Source organism: Diorhabda carinulata, chromosome X (assembly GCF_026250575.1).
Source record: "Diorhabda carinulata isolate Delta chromosome X, icDioCari1.1, whole genome shotgun sequence".
NCBI lineage: Eukaryota > Metazoa > Arthropoda > Insecta > Coleoptera > Chrysomelidae > Diorhabda > Diorhabda carinulata.
The window spans coordinates 26980282-26996749 of record NC_079472.1 but is presented as its reverse complement, the minus strand read 5'-3'; the positions used below and the strand labels follow the sequence as shown (position 1 = coordinate 26996749).

Genomic DNA, 16468 nt, shown 5'->3' with positions numbered 1-16468 from the left:
AAGAGAAGTAAATATGTATCCACTTATAGATGCTCCGACGGTTGGTAGAGTAACTATCAATGACAGTTTTTCGTATGTTATTGTTTCGTTAAAAATGTTAGCTGTTCCATTTTTAAGTTGAGGTAATACGGGCGATGTCCAAGTTATGACGGTTCCCAAGGAAATGAAAAGGACGTTAGCTGAAACAAATCATAGATATCAGAAATTTAGTTAAACAACAAGTAAGTACGTGAAGTAGTGGCGGATTTACTGTTTTGCCGCCTGTAGGCTATTCATCTTTTGCCGCCTCTATTGACTTCTGAAATTGGATACCTTATTTCTTAATTATTCAAATCACATTTTCTATCAATGAAATTTCAAGTCTATAATCGGAAAATTAACGTTTCGTGTAAGATACTTGGTTTTTTTTTCTTGGCAAAGAGTTGTTCAATAACAGCTCTTCATAGGAGCCTTAGTTAGTGTGGTTTGTGAAATATTAAGATAATTTAAAAATAACGGATTACTTTCTAGTCGCGAACCGTTAGATTTTTCTGAAAACTTCAATTTGGAGGATCATACATAGTTTTTTTTTAAGAATGAAATACTGACCATATTCTTGTACATAATGGTAAAAGAATTGAACTTTGAGTGGAAAAATATTTATTCTCAAAAAATACCCAGTAACTTGGCTATATGAAAATCTGCTTCAAATTAGAAACCATAATAAATGACAAACAGAAGATATTTAAATGAGACCTAGATTAACGCAGACTGTACTGTGAATAAAATAGGGTTAGACAACTCACAGAGCAACCTAGTTAGAAAGATTTTCTGCGAAGGTATTTAAAATATACGAAATAATATTGAACAGGTCAGATGGAAAGGATTTAATTGTGATGTACGGTATATGAAATGAATGGTTCGCAAAATTGAAAACGAGCAATAGAAAATGTGAAAAAGGCGAAGATAATTAGTTGGAATCATACACGAGATGGAACCCGTGATAATTAATTCTGGAGAATTTTAGCCAGCCCATTCAATTCCAAATCCTTCAATAAGTTGTTGGTTTTTTATGAAATCGCCGCAAGAAAATGGGAACTAATCGTTTTTATCATAATTGTTACAAGATATTAACAGGAAAATTCATACAAAATTCCGATAATTTGCTATCTGCAAGAACTAGAAGCACTATTTTGAGAATCTTATAAAAATGAACAAAGAGAGAACAGATGGTTAATACCAAAACCAATTAACGTAACTGTCCTTTCAATCTGTCTAGCTGTTTAAAATACTATTCTCTAAATTAGTAGAGTAAAGGATTCAGATATTGTTTATGGAATGTATAATTACCTGAAATTGTAGCAGCATAAGCCGTGTTGATTCTTTTTAATACCATCATTATCATGAATATAAAGGACTGAATACTTTGCGACTGGTTACAAACCAAAGCGTCTTACTATAATTGATATTATTTTCTGATATACCTACCTTTCTAGTTTATTGTGGTAATCTTCTAATAGCATATTGACTTAAAAGGCTTGGTAAAAGAAATAATATCGTTTCCAATTACGTCAGCTACAATTTCACTAAAATATATATCAAGTGAAAGTAGGAATTCTATAGGGACAGTACAAAAATGAAATTTTAATGAGAATTGAATTACTTTTCTGATTATTGGGAGATGATAATGCAGGATTCTCAATTAATATGTGAGATAATTGATGCTCCAATTTTTCATAAAAGTTCTCCTAATCCTATAATCTGTTAAATCTAATCACCGTATCAACTTGGATAGATTCTTCTAATATTTCTTATATTCGATACCAAACTCTTCATTCATACAAATTTGACAAATACATTATTGTTACACAAAAATAAAAACACGGTTTATAGTTAATTGATGAGATTTTGTTTCTTTTATGAATGGTCAATATTGATTAACTTTTAACTAGTTTTATTCCAAAACGAAGAGTAGATTTTACACAAAAAATGTCGTACAAAGCATGCCACTACATCTTATTATTTCAAATGGGTTATAACCGAGTCCAAAGACTCCGTACATGCTCTTCTGGTGACCTTGGTGAGTAAAATGTTGATAATTTATGAAATAATTGTAATTTTGTGAATGGTAGAATTATTTTAACGATGAAATAACATTAGTTTTATATAGAGCATGATGAATTGTGCAAAAATGATTTTATTTAACTTTATATTTCAGTCAGTGCATAGATTGGAAGAATCTGGCATAAAATATTCGGTCTTAAATCCAATTAGAAAAGTTGAACATCAATGAGTAATTGGTTACCTACCTGAAATTCGACAAGGTTTGTCATCATTTTCAATTTTGTTATTGTTCGTCAATACAGAATTCATACAAGAGCCCAATCTTAGTGTAGCCAAAAATGTTGCTATTACTACTCGTTAGGTAGACTCTGCGAAGGTGAATGCAAACAGCATGAGACAAGATGAGGCGCACATAGAGGGGCCCATTATCTCCAAACCACCTTCAAAAGCATCATTACAATTTATAGTTTTATTTCCAGTATTTATATTATCTGTATCAGAGATATTTTGTTCAAAGGAGTTAATTAAAGCTTGACTTAGTTGTATATTCTAGCGGTCACTGCTTATCAGTACAGTCCTTAATATTTTTTTATTATTTAAATGGGTGAAATTCAACGTATTCGACAGAAAAATATAATTTAAAATATGAATGTATATTCGAATATTAATTTTCTACAGTTTTTTCTTCTTCGAATAATGAGCACGATAAAAAATAGTTTTAATTTGCAGCTAGTATAGAAAGTCCAATCCCCTCTGAGAATTGTGTATGTAACTTCCATGCACTTCTCTATATCATTTTAGTTGTGTAAATGTAAAATCAGTTTACCATTCTCTGGACTAAACAACGTGCATCTTTGCCGAAGCTGCTGTTTCATTCTCCAGCTATTGAAGATTTTAAATATTTTACATTGTAGCTTAAACACAAAAATATATTCATCTATTATCAGTAGAAATTTATAATATAAAACTTCACCCACAAAAACCTATAATTTTTTCATAATATTTCATGTTGTATAGCTCTCTATTGTTTCCTAATTGTTATTGAGCAATGATTAACATTGTATACAATCACACGGATGTTACTCTAAATATGATACCAATAAGCTATTTTGATGCCGAAAAGCCAAAAACTAAAAAAACTCAAAGCTTGAGTAACTTGTCAATTACGTTACTCATAAGGATTAAACATCATTTTCGAACGACAGTTAAAGTGATACCGTGAACCTGATTATACTTTTCTAAAAACTTCAAGACAAATGAAATTAATTGTACCAAGTGATTCCCTGTCAGCTAATGAGACTGTGGTGAACACACCATGTGCCCTTGCATTCAAAAATACTTAATAGAGGTTCATAATTCCCGGTATATCTTCCTCAACAAAAAAAATAGTCCTTCCACTCCTGGCTGACCGTTACACGACCCAGGGCATTCCAAGTTACCTTATTTTGGGAATTCCAAGTCTGCTTTCTATTGAAACTTTTTCAATGTCTTAATAGCATACAATTGAATTAATCGTCTACGATATATCTGTAACGTTTTAAAAAAAAATCAACATACTTACACTAACCCAATCGAGACGTTTTCGGGTCAGCTAAGGGAACAGTTCTCGTACATCAAGGTGTCTGTAGAGCTACGCTGCTCCTACAGATTCGGTACGGCGACTGAGTTTAGTTTTTCCTTTTTTATATATTTTTGTATACAGTGTTTTGCTTATATTTATGAATATATAGTAAGTTAAGTAGTTACGCAACTTTTATTATTATCTTACCGCTTTGCGATACTCGATCCCAAGACTAGCGCCAATGGGATATTCGAATTTAATGGTAATCAAATAACGAATATCTTCTAAATACCCTGTGGTGATAAAGTTGCATTAATATTTTTTCCACTTTTATCGCAATCATGTTTCCTTCAAAAGGTAAAACAAGGGTATCAAAATAAAAAAAAATTGAAAAAATATATTTTTTAATATCAAATAATTCTGAGTATAAACATTTAATAATATTAACAATCTCAAGAATAAATATATACACATACATATCAATGTAAAAATTATATAATTAATAAAATAAATTATAGATTTATAAATAACAATATATGTTTTGTTTTAATATCATCAGTTATTCTAATTACAGACTCATTAGAAAATAAAATATGTATGTACCATTTCTCGAAAGTACTTGGTGACCTTTATTAGTGTTCGTATTGTAAACCTTAAGCCTTTTTAAGATTTCTTATTTGTATCAACGTAAAACATGTTTTCAAGCTATGTACAGCCACCTGGCAATAAAATTAAAACAGTTTATTATCTGTACTCTTCAGGGACATTTTTGTTTTGATTAATTTAAATTTTGAACATAATCACTCAAAAACTTACTACCTTCTGAATCTTATATCATTTCCAAATAATATAATTATCGACCTCCAGAAATACTTTAGTAGTAAACGCGACCTTAGAAGAAGATACGCTTGTTGTGATTGAAGAAAAATATATATAGGGAATACCAAAACGAGAAATTGTGTACTTGGGGAAGAATCAATATTCAAAATTATTTTATTCGAACGCTAAATGAACTGCACAAGAGTTTTGGTGAGAAAACTAGCACTAGATATGTTAATATTCATAAATAGCTCTCTCTCTCTCTTTTATGCAGGGCAAAAACAAAAATATTTTTCAGAGGAATAACTATAATATTAAGATTAGAAGATAATCAATATCGAAGTAGTGAAATTAATAGTTGGTAAAAACATTAGAAATAAATAACAATTGTTACAATGAATGAATAAATGTTAATAAATAGTTAAAATTGATATTACTCTGGTCTTCTAGCGAAATCTTTTATAAAATGCTTAGTTCTGGGTGGGCAAATACTTTGGAGTAACTTCATACACGTATAGAAATAATTATTAATATTTTTACAAAATACCTTCACTATACTTCATATTGCGACTTTCTTAATAGTTATCAAATACAAATTTGTTCATAGAACTTACTTACGTAATATATCATAGATATATGGGACCGAAATCACCGAAATTAAAGAGATATTTGAAGAAACATTAGCTTCAGCAAATCTCTTACAATAACGAGCTTCTAAAGTTAACAATTAACTTGAGCACCAGTTATCATCTCACTAAGAAGATTCTTTAACTAAGTTTCTTCAAAACAATACTCACATTCGGCAAATACTTTACTTAACAATTAAGATTTTTTTATCGGAAATTACCTTCCTTTAAAATAATACGCTTAACTAGCGTATCATAAGTCTATAGTAATACCCTATAGCTTATTTTTAACACTTTGATAACAAAATGTATTACATTTTATTAGTTATTACCCATCACCTCTACCCAGTTCACCACCCAAGTTACTTTGGTATTCTAGTGAAGCTATTTACATTTAACAAACAATTCTTCTTCCAAACTTATGCATACATTTTAAAAGAACACGGTGAGGATATGCCCTTACCAATTTTCTGATAGTACCCAAATGTTTTCGTTTCGTTTCAAAGAAAATTAATTTTAAACATTCGATGCAATTTTCAGAAGAAGAATTGTAGCTGCAAACAGATCTTTACAACGAGTACGGGTGGCAGAACTGATAGACTAACCGTTGCGATCTTTCGGTTTTCTTCATTATGCCTTTCTTATAATACTGCCTGATCGACCTACTGAGTTTGTCGTAGTTCATTGCTGGACGATTTTTCCTTTTACCCCAGAGTCTTGCAACTTTAACCGAGTCTTCGATTTTGAAGATTCCTTTTGAGCGATCTATCCACCTAATACATGAGCCGTATGTTTGGGGAGACGCTAAGAGTTCTTTTAAAAATTGCCATAAGTGGATATGAGAACCTGATCTCGAAGTAGTGGGCTTTGATACATCTGGCGGCGATAAAGTTTCTTCTTCTTCATCTGTAACAATGCGGAAAATTATCTAAATGATGGTAACAATCAAGTATTGAGAAATATGGTCACATATGGTGTTGATGATACTGAAAATATTAAAAACTCGGTAAATTTATCAGACTTAAATCTTCAAACATTTATAAGTAAGTAAAGCAACTTACAGTTTATAATAAAATATTTACAAGAAAGTAGAGTTGGATATGAAGTCAAATTACTGAAAAAAAATGAAGAAACTGTAAAAACCTCTTCAGAAAGAGTATGTCAGAAATAAATTGGAAACGAAAGAACGTTTTCCAAGTTTCATAGCTTCAAAGAAATCCATTATTCTTATTGTCGATAACTGAAGACAAATATTGTGACAAAGGCATCAGTTTATTTGCCATAAAAAGACAATAGGACGAATGTACGATGACTATAGCATTAGAAATCAGTTACCAATATTCGAAAGTTCACCTTCACAACTGCAGTTGACTAGTTAAGTTTATTCGAATTATGAATACGAACGTAAATTATTCAATTATAACGTACATAAGTAACTGCAAAGTCCAGCTCATTTGAGTGCCCAGTCGCTTGAACAACGACAAGGTTTATTTGCTCGCCTGCCTGGGATCAATAAAGGGATCATGACCACCAACTGTCACAACTATAAAGATAGATGAGTTCCGAGGTATTTATTCTTAGAAGTAACCAGTGCAAAATATCTCGTTTTTTGACTACAGAGATCATATATTTTTTTGAAAATTATTGAATAGTCAAGAGAACGAGAAGTCGATGCAGCCGACAAAAAAGACAAAAACATTGAAAAAAAGTTGAAACATTTTGTGATATATAGTAGAGAATAAAAAATATGGGTTGCGAGCTCCACAAGGTAATATCAATTATAAGGAATAATTTTAAACAATCAGCATAATAATAAAATTAACATATATAATTTCCGACTTTACAACATTTTGGAAATGTGTGGGCCGATAGGCATTTCTATTATGAATTCAAATTGTTTTAATAATATATGAGATTATATATAACTATAAAGCCATATTCAAAAAAGTAGACATCAATGTATATGTATAATAATTTATTGCATTCTCATTGCATAATTCATTTACTACAAAATTTTATACCAGAACAGAATTTTTATTTATTAAAATTTTAATCAACTCCAGATTTGTGATGCGAAATTTTACTATTCTATATAAATAATTAGTATTTTTTCACGTGATATTGAATCATAACAACTGTGATTGTTACCATACAGAGATACTAGTTTTTCGAAAAATCTTATCGAAATTTTTGATATGTTGAGGGTTCCATTATCTTTCATTCACCAATAACCATAGCTTCATCTAATTTTTCCGCTTACATGTGCAATTTATATTATCTATTCTGTATAAGAAATATATTTTCACATCTTTTTCTTCATATTGCTTAGTTATTTATCTGTTTGTGAGTGAATCTGCAATCTCACGACATAATTGTGATTTACATTTTGAACGTAAAATAATTATTATTCCTAATATTCTTGCTTGAACAAGTCACAATAACTAACTCATATAATTCTTACAATTACTTTAATTTTCAAGGTAATTTTACATGAATAACTTTCTTTCCATCAAAATTCTATTCTGAATATTTCACAATAAGCACTTTTTTATTGGATATCAAAATCCAGTACAGTAATTCTGATTGTAATATGACCAAAACTATTGTAATTATATATATTTACTTCTTTCCTGGTGAATTTGCGAATATTCTAACATTCGTACTACTATATCTTTCTACTGTTATCCCTTAATTATTTTGACATACTCTCTCTGTTTAACTAGTATTCAGCTCTCTAGCTATTGGATTGGATACCTCCCAAATCCAATTAAGAACAATATTGAATCACACAAGTTATCAAACCTGAAGTCGAATTATATTGTTTTTCTATGCTCTACGTCCTAAATTTAGAAACCAATGTCCTGTTTTGGCCCTGAATACCTTCAATCACTTCGTAATATTTCCTGAGACAAGAACTAAAATATATTTATATTCACTTTCTCAGTCAGACATTCTCTATAATTCACCCATACGACCATAATAGTTTGAGCAACTATTGTAGGAGATCAAGTGATAGTGCCAATATCCTTGGACTATATCCGGAATCCATCCAAGAAAAATAATTACTTCGATTGGCTGATTTGTTTTCTAGCTCCGTACATCTGCCAATATTCTTGATAGAGACAGAATAGTCCGATTCCTGGATAGATGAATGGCCACCGATATCTTCAGGTCTCATTCCTTTGAATTTCTTTTTATGGAAATATTTGGAATTACAGCTTTTCAAGACCAAACCAGTACCTGTGAGTAGCTGGAATAACATATGAGTGTAGATCAGTTTCGCAGTTATATACACACACTATAATAAATCATCAAAATGAGATTGTTCCTATACAAAAAAATGAACTAGAACGACAAAAAATTCGATATTTGATTACATTGGATTAATTATAAATTGAAAAATCTCTCTATATATTTAAAATGCAGATTTAAATGCACGTTTTGAAATTGTATTATTTAACAAAGCCTCACAAATCAATTAGGTATTTGTTTCGCTCTGCGTGACTTTTATGTTGCTTTTAATTCGTGATTTTTTTAATCTTGTGTAAAATATGCCGATCGCTTAAGCTGTTCACCTTCACAATCTTAATAAACCTCACTTATTATACAACTTCCCAACGATACAACCGCTAATCTTTCTCTTATGTATAGGCAGTTTCAAATCGAATAAGGTCATATATTGGATCACGAAGTACCCAAGGAAGTGGAAAAGTAGAATATTAATTTTTCTCAGGGATTGCTTTTTCCATAGAATAATGATAGAGACTATATTATTTCAACTTACTTTTAAAAATACTTCAAAAAGATACAGGTGTGACTAATATTTTATTCAAACATTTTGTTTCAAAAGTTTACGACCTTAACCTAAAGATGAGAGCACGTATCAAGATAAGTTTGAGAAATATATTTGCGCAAGCTCATTAAAATTTCAGGCATTTTAGACGCTTAGATTCTGTTTGACAATCGTATACGTGAGTAATTGTGAAAAATTTTCCTGAAAATGGATGAATAGAGTATTGAGCTGTCATTAAATACTTGTTTTTCGAAAGCAATACGTTCAAGTAAAAACAGACAACATTATTCATTATCGGAAAATTTTGGGCAGCTGAATTAAAACGTAAATGACGACAAGCGTTCGGGATGGCCAACAACGGCGACATACCATTGGGTTAATGTTGAAGAGATAGAAAAGGGCTATCGGCTAACGGATTTTCCATATAATGAATGATGAAATATGCATGCGTAAGCTATCCGCACGTTATGCGCATTCGAATGAGATTTTCCAGGCCTTTTTGTTAGGAAAGTCATGAGTAAAGTAAACCAATAATAAAAGAATATTTATACTCCATTACTTGATAACGAGAAGGAAGAAATTGCAAAAAAACGACTGAATCTGAAGAAAAAGAAAGTATTTTCCATCAGGACAACACACTTTCCCAAACCTCGGTGTCTAGGTAAAATTCACGAGTTGTAATTCGAATTGAATAACCACCTAGCTTATTTACCAGATCTGGCCCCCAACGACATTTTTTCTGTGTTTTTATCAATCGAGGATGTTATCGCACACTTAAACGTCTATTTTGAGGAGAAAATTACTATTGTTTGGAAGAGTTGAAAAAAATAGAGCATCGCTGGAAGAAGTATTTAGATTTTAAAGTGGACTACATGATGAAAAATGGATATGAATGGAAAAAATTGTCTTGTTCTTTGTTAGGTAGGATACTTCTTAGACAACCTTGATATAAACAGAAAAATTTAGAATACTATGTGAATGAAAAATAAAGAAGAGGTGAATAATTTACACAAGGTAAATTATCACACATGAAAAATTTTTTGGATAGATACTTGCATCTAGTGATTCTACAATCTCTCCACTTTTTTTTTCGATAAAGTCAATTATGTGATTACCTGCCATTATTATCGTTAACAGAGAATTTTACTAGGTAGTTTAATTCTTAAATTACTTTAATTATATTGTGTAAGCCATTACCTGACTCACTGTACCTCAGCAAATATTTTTTTCTATGTTTTTCAGTTGATTGTAGTTTCTAATTAGACTATAGACGGTAACACATAATTACTCCATATTGAATATACCTATAATACGTTCATACTTATTTCACGCCTATGACTTTTTTCTGAAAAATTCATGTAATATTTCTACCATCCCATTATGTTGCTAGTGATATAGTTTCCAAATTTCTTATTTTCTTCTCTAAACACTTTTTATTATAGTCGGTATAAAATTCACCGTATCATTTGGCAATTACTCAATCAGTACTAACCTTCAGATAAATCTCCACTAGAAGCATTGCTTGACGTTGTTTCAGGTCTCCACTGTATGCCTAAATCATCCTCGGAATACGCAGCTTTCCATATTTCTAGCTGTGCGTGAAGTATCATACCTTCCTGAAAAATGAGATATTTGATTGTAAAAACAGAAATTACACTCAAATCTCAAAGTCATTATAACTTATAATGGTTTAGAAATACACCACAATGTCAAGAAATTCGCAAAAGTTGATTGATGAAACAAAAAAAATACTTATTCGAATTTATTACATCATTTCTATTTGTGCCTAGTTGGATGATACAAACATCTTTATCTAGATATACTAGATTCCAGTTTAATAACCACCGAGATCGAAATTTTATATTTTTATCGACATAAAATGGCTATCCGGAGACATCTCAGCAGAACGCGATGACCGTTTAATATGTGAATCGTTAGAAATGAATCGATTTTATTCATTAAATTCAGATATGAACTCAAAGGAAAATTCTTATCAACACTTCGTTTTACTGCCAAGCTGAATACGTTTTTAATCCTTCACTGCATTTCAAACCCTCCAAAATCGCATATAAAATACCATATACATCTAACTGTGTTAAATATACTTCACTTTTCTAAATTCTACATTTTAGATGATAAATTTCAAATATATCAGTAAAAACTATCATATCAAGGAAAAAAGTGAAACGAATAGGGACTTCTGCGTTTTACAATTGAAGCGGCCATGATGCTCCAGCTAGATTAGTTAAATTGGCTGTAATACATTCAGTAAATTTTTCCGAATAACATTCGATGTATATTGCGTTCCACATCATGTGCAAATGATGACATATTATCATCATAATCGCCGTACCGCAGAGAATTGAACAGAGTGGTGGATAAATTAAAATCCACTGGTTCAGCAAACAATCAAACAACTCATTTAATGAAATGTTTGAACTTCTGAAAACCAAACCGCTAACCGTGAGAGCTTGCATAAGAATCCGAAGCAGACGAATTTGCATCGAAACATAGGATTTTCAAAATTCAACAAACCCAGAAGTAGAAGGAAAACAATCTTAGACAACGACAGGTGAATTCTAAATGTGCTGTGAAACTGTTTAAAAATCAGCGTGACGGTTTTATCGGTTTATATTTCTTAGAGAACGCTATTGGTCAGATCGTCATCGTAAACGGTGAGCGAAATACGATAATTATCAATACAGTTGGACCTGAATAAAATGATATGTTATTTCAGGAGTAAAAGCCACATTGAACATTCCGCATAAGCGATTTTTGGGCATGAATGTCTAACGTTAAGGTGAGGTGAGCTGATCACCGTGAGATCGTATGATTTGACAGCGAGATTTTTCTTTATCTGAATAAGTAACAAATTGTTGCAGCCTACAAACCTCATTTAAAAATAAGTAAATCGTAGTCTCGTTTGGAAGCTTCCCAGGTCCTAGGTCCAAAATAATGTCACTGGTTCTTTTTTATGTAAAAAGCAAGTACAAGAGGGTAAACCCTATTATACTCGAGTAATTCGAGTGGTGCCTGCCGTGTGAAGATACCTGTAGAAATTGATCTTAAAATTCTGTAGGTTTCAATGTATGGGAAAGACGTGCTTTGGTAGCATTGGTAGCATTGATTTCACAAACTTGCACTTCTTCAAAGAAAATTGAAATTCTGGGAGTTTGTAGAACTCGGTATTCATTAGCTACGTCAGCCACGAGTAGTGCAAATACTGCATTAGGTCTTGGTTACTGATTTAAAATGAATTTTGAAAAGCGAGAGAGCCAAGCACTGAATTTTTTCCATTGATTGAAATATGCTGTGGTGTAGTAGTACATTTTTAAAATATAATGTCGAGTTTATGGCGTCTATTACCATAAAATGATTCTAAGTAAATAAAAGTGAAGTAAACTATTTTATTTTCCCTCTGAACAACTGATATTTACTACTAAATTTCAAAAAATCAACTTGAATGTATACAAATTCTTGCTTGAAGAGAAAGGAACGTTTTACTGTGAATATTGATTTATTCAGATTAATAGAAAAAGTGGAATATTTTTGTTAACAAGTTGGATTTTAAAATTATGAAAAATTTACGAGTCTGCCTTCTAATTGTAAAGTAATAAACAATTCCATAATTGTAATATTGTTGGTAAAAAATAAAACTAATATGCAAGAAACGTAATAAGGGTATCCTCATTTTGTAACCAAGGTATAAGAAACGAAATAATAAGTTGGTTTAATAAAAGCAATTTCGAATACATCGACATAAAATTGCATTCCGTGGCCATTTTAATGGTCAAGTAGGTCACATCAGAAAGACTTTCTCTTCTTGGACGTTGTAATAGTAGAAAATATTGTTTCTCTTCTTCATGTAACTCCCCTCGACTCTCCCGGTAAGAATTTGTTGTGAAGGACGGGCAACGACATTGCTGCTGGCGAAAATTGAAGAATCTGATTTAAATATGGTGTTCTAGAATGTGAACTCTTGATATGTTTTTAATTTTGTTTAGAGGCGTTTGTATCTGCTCATGTAGATACATAGAAAGCTAATAAATATTTTTAAAAATTGATTTGGAATTATATTTTATTTATTGTCAAGATTGAATTCAAGAATGCAACGAAACATTTATTTTTATAACAAAGTTTTAGAAACGAGCGTTGGCAATTTTTTTCAGTACTATATCATAAAAATTGCATCAATAATGATTTGGATAATACACTATCCATTAGTTGTGGGAAAAGTGTTCAAAAAATATTAATTATTGTGGTATTATAATATTTAACACACAATATTAGAACAATTTTCAACTTTTCATTTTAACGAACGAAATTATCACGTTCTTACTTTATTACCATTCCAATGCTGTGTTTGAGATTGGACAGATACGAGAAGTACCTGGCCTGACCTAGAGATGGCAGTAGTTGCTTACAAAATACCGCTGTATTAGAAAATATACAATCTATACAGTATATATTTTGAGTTTGAAGATGCCACGTTGTCTAGTATTTGTTTGGTAGCCATCAATGGTGAACGTTTTCAGTGAATTAAAAAACATGGAAAAAATTGTCATTGTTATATGATAGAATACTTTTATTTGAAAGGCCTTGGCCCAAACAATATAAATGATGAACTAGATTCTACTCTGGAAAAGACTGCTCCTCAACACTAAAATATTGAGTAGCGGAGTTTAAACCTACGAAGACCAGCATACCAACGGTCGACCAAATGATATTAACGCATATTAACTAAAAATTTTGGAGAACCGGCTACAAAGATGGCAAAGATAGTTCCATCTGCAGGCAACTTCATGGCTTTAGTTCGTTGGGATGCGTGTGGGATAATGCTCATTGACTATTTTGAAAAAGGAAAAACTATCAACGGCGAGTATTATGCAATTCAACGTTTGGGCGAAGAAATCAATCAAAATCGGCCGCATTTGACTAAGAAGAAAGTGTTGTTTCATCAAGACAATGCACCAGATCACACATCCTTTATTGTAGTGACCAAAATTAATTTAAAATTTTTAATTGCTACCTCATGCATTCTATTCACAAGATTTAGCTCCCTCGGATTATTTTCTGTTTCTAGAGTTGAAAAAATAGCTCGGTGGTCTAAGATTTTCCAACAATGAAGAGGTCTTGACGACAGTTATGGTTATTATGAGGAGTTTGACGATTCTTATCCTAAAAAAGGTATCTAACTTATTGAACATCGCTGAGAAAACTGTATGGAGCTAAAAGGAGATAACGTTGAAAAATAAATACATTTTTTTTCCAAAATTTTTGTGTTTTCTTTGTTGGGCCGGGTACTTCTGGGACTATCCTCGTACAGTAGATATTAGAAAGATAAAAATATTGATCATATTGCTCACATTATATTAAAACGTAATATACCTAATTCGTTTGGATATAAACAGATAGTTAATTATTACTCCACGTAATTAGTAGAATATTTATTAAAACAATAACAAATTAATAGTTCTTTGACCTCTAATCTACAGCATTTGTTACGGCAAAAACTATACAAGTCATGAAACTTTCACTTTCGAAAAAGAAAATAAAACAGTTTTTACTCGTTCTTAATATCAAGTTATTTAGGTATTCATACGTAGTTTGGGTGAGCGTATCACCTACACAATCATGTTCAATTTCACAGACCACACAAAGCTATTAAAGTTTTGAATTATCTTCGTTATTATGAAGTATTAATGGTAATCTTGAGCAAAGAAAAGAGAAAACATTCTGGTATACTGCGGCTACGCAAATTACTAACAGTACGTAAGTGGGATAATGAATGCATCTAGTTGTTAAAAATGGAAGTATTATCTCTCTATATTTGAGTTTGATCCAAATAATTTTTGAACAAAAAATAAATAAATTCTCCAGATGAGGAATATAAACACCAGCACATTTGTTTGGAGATATTCATTTTACATTAGTTAGTTATAGTTTCCATAACTTTGCTTTAGGTACCTAGTCTTTAAAATAAAGAGCTGATACATACTGCGATTGTGTCTTTAGTTTAGCTTGTAGATTATTCGCGAGAAAATATTCAAGTAAGTATATTTTATAGTGAAATGAGAAGGATTGGCTTAGAAGGTAAGGATCGGCATGATCTTGTTTTCTGAGGAACTATTTTGATTTACAATCCAAAATATCTTGTGCAAATTTCAGCTTTAATACTAATCCTATGTGAGTAAAATAGATAGGGTACGATGACGAGATTCAAAGGAAGCAAATTGTGATAGTTGATAACTTTGTTCTACCACTGCTAAAGAAAATTACGTCTAAACATACCATCATAGAAACAATCTGTGAATGTAAAATTGAATTTGTTAGATTTAAAGAAAAAAACGTTTGGATTAGGCACATGAAAAATATATGATACCGATTAGAGAGGAAATACTGAAAGTCCACTTTTGGTGTACTTTAAGTAGGTATCAATAACCTTACAGGCCTCTATACTTTGATCACAATAACATTTCCAAGAAGACATTCCTAAAATTAGGTTTGTAATAAACTAAATATCTCTAAACTCAAGTTCTATTGATGAAGTGAAAGGTTATTTAGAAAGGAATATTTTTGGAATTTCTAACACTTTTGTGGTTTGGTAATTACTAAAGATATTTTAAATACTGCTATGTATGTACTTTGTAATAAAAGGCTTTGGCGTCCAGAGGAAGGTATTTCTGCTTGATACGTGTGTTGCCTGGATACAAAACTAAAGGTTAACTGATTTTTCTCCAAATATAATTCTAATGTTTATCCTGATATTGCTAATAGGCTTGACTGGGGAAATCTGATACCACCAAAAAAATCAAGAATCACTGTTACCAGAGCATTTTATAAAAATTACGAGAGCCGTTTTTTTTCAAACTCCAATCGTCCATGCAGACGCTACGCAAGTTGGAGAGAGCGGTCATGCGCTATAAGCGACTGCGAAGCTCTTGTACTACATACTCCGCCATTATTGCCATTCAGGCGTCAGTCGGCGTTATGCTACAGCCACGTAAACTTGTCCGCCATTATTGATGCCCCCACCAATTGTTTAATTTAATTGTATAATTCGTTTTCTAGAGGCTGAAGGCCATAGTGCTGCAGAAATCCATCGGAGAATGGTGGTGAATGGTGAATGGTGTCGAAAGTTCAAAGATGGTCATAATGATGTGCATGATGAGGGGCGCCAAGGACACTAATTTGTCGTTTCAGATGACATGGTTTAACGAGTTGACAGAATAGTTAAATGAAATCGCAGATTCACCATTACTGCTTTGTCTACGGAATTTCCAGAAGTTTCAGGGTCTGTTTTGTACTCTATTGTTACTGAACGGTTAGGCGACATTGGCGGCAGCTTTTATTGAAGAGAGTATTGAAAAGCTTGTCCATAGCTTATCGGAGGTTAAAAAAAACGGCCCTCGTACAAAAAATATGTTGCTTTTTGACCTTTTTATTTTAAATTACCAACACGGAAAATGTACTGGATACATAATTGGTATCAACCAATTTCCATCTATAGACTGGTCACTGCTTCAAATTTCCTACGGCAATAATTTTAGTAACGTCAAGAGGGACATATTAACCTGAAAGCGGATAACAACCCAGTATCGAGGTAGAAGGATAGTTTGAGGCGTC

At 31.6% G+C, this 16468-nt stretch overlaps 1 protein-coding gene across 3 annotated transcripts in view; it reads right to left on the bottom strand.

The window, feature by feature from the left end:
- Nucleotides 1–4164: 4164 nt before the first annotated feature.
- LOC130901900 (SAM pointed domain-containing Ets transcription factor) overlaps nt 4165–16468 on the bottom strand; it is a 52306-nt gene continuing 40002 nt past the window's right edge. For all 3 annotated transcript variants that reach the window (XM_057813564.1, XM_057813565.1, XM_057813566.1), the window contains exons 4-5: nt 10335–10458; nt 4165–5955 (exon numbers count right to left, since the gene is read on the bottom strand). In XM_057813564.1, the coding sequence (XP_057669547.1) occupies nt 5618–5955; nt 10335–10458 (462 nt within the window). In that variant the 3' untranslated portion in view covers nt 4165–5617. The remainder of the gene's footprint in view (nt 5956–10334; nt 10459–16468) is intronic.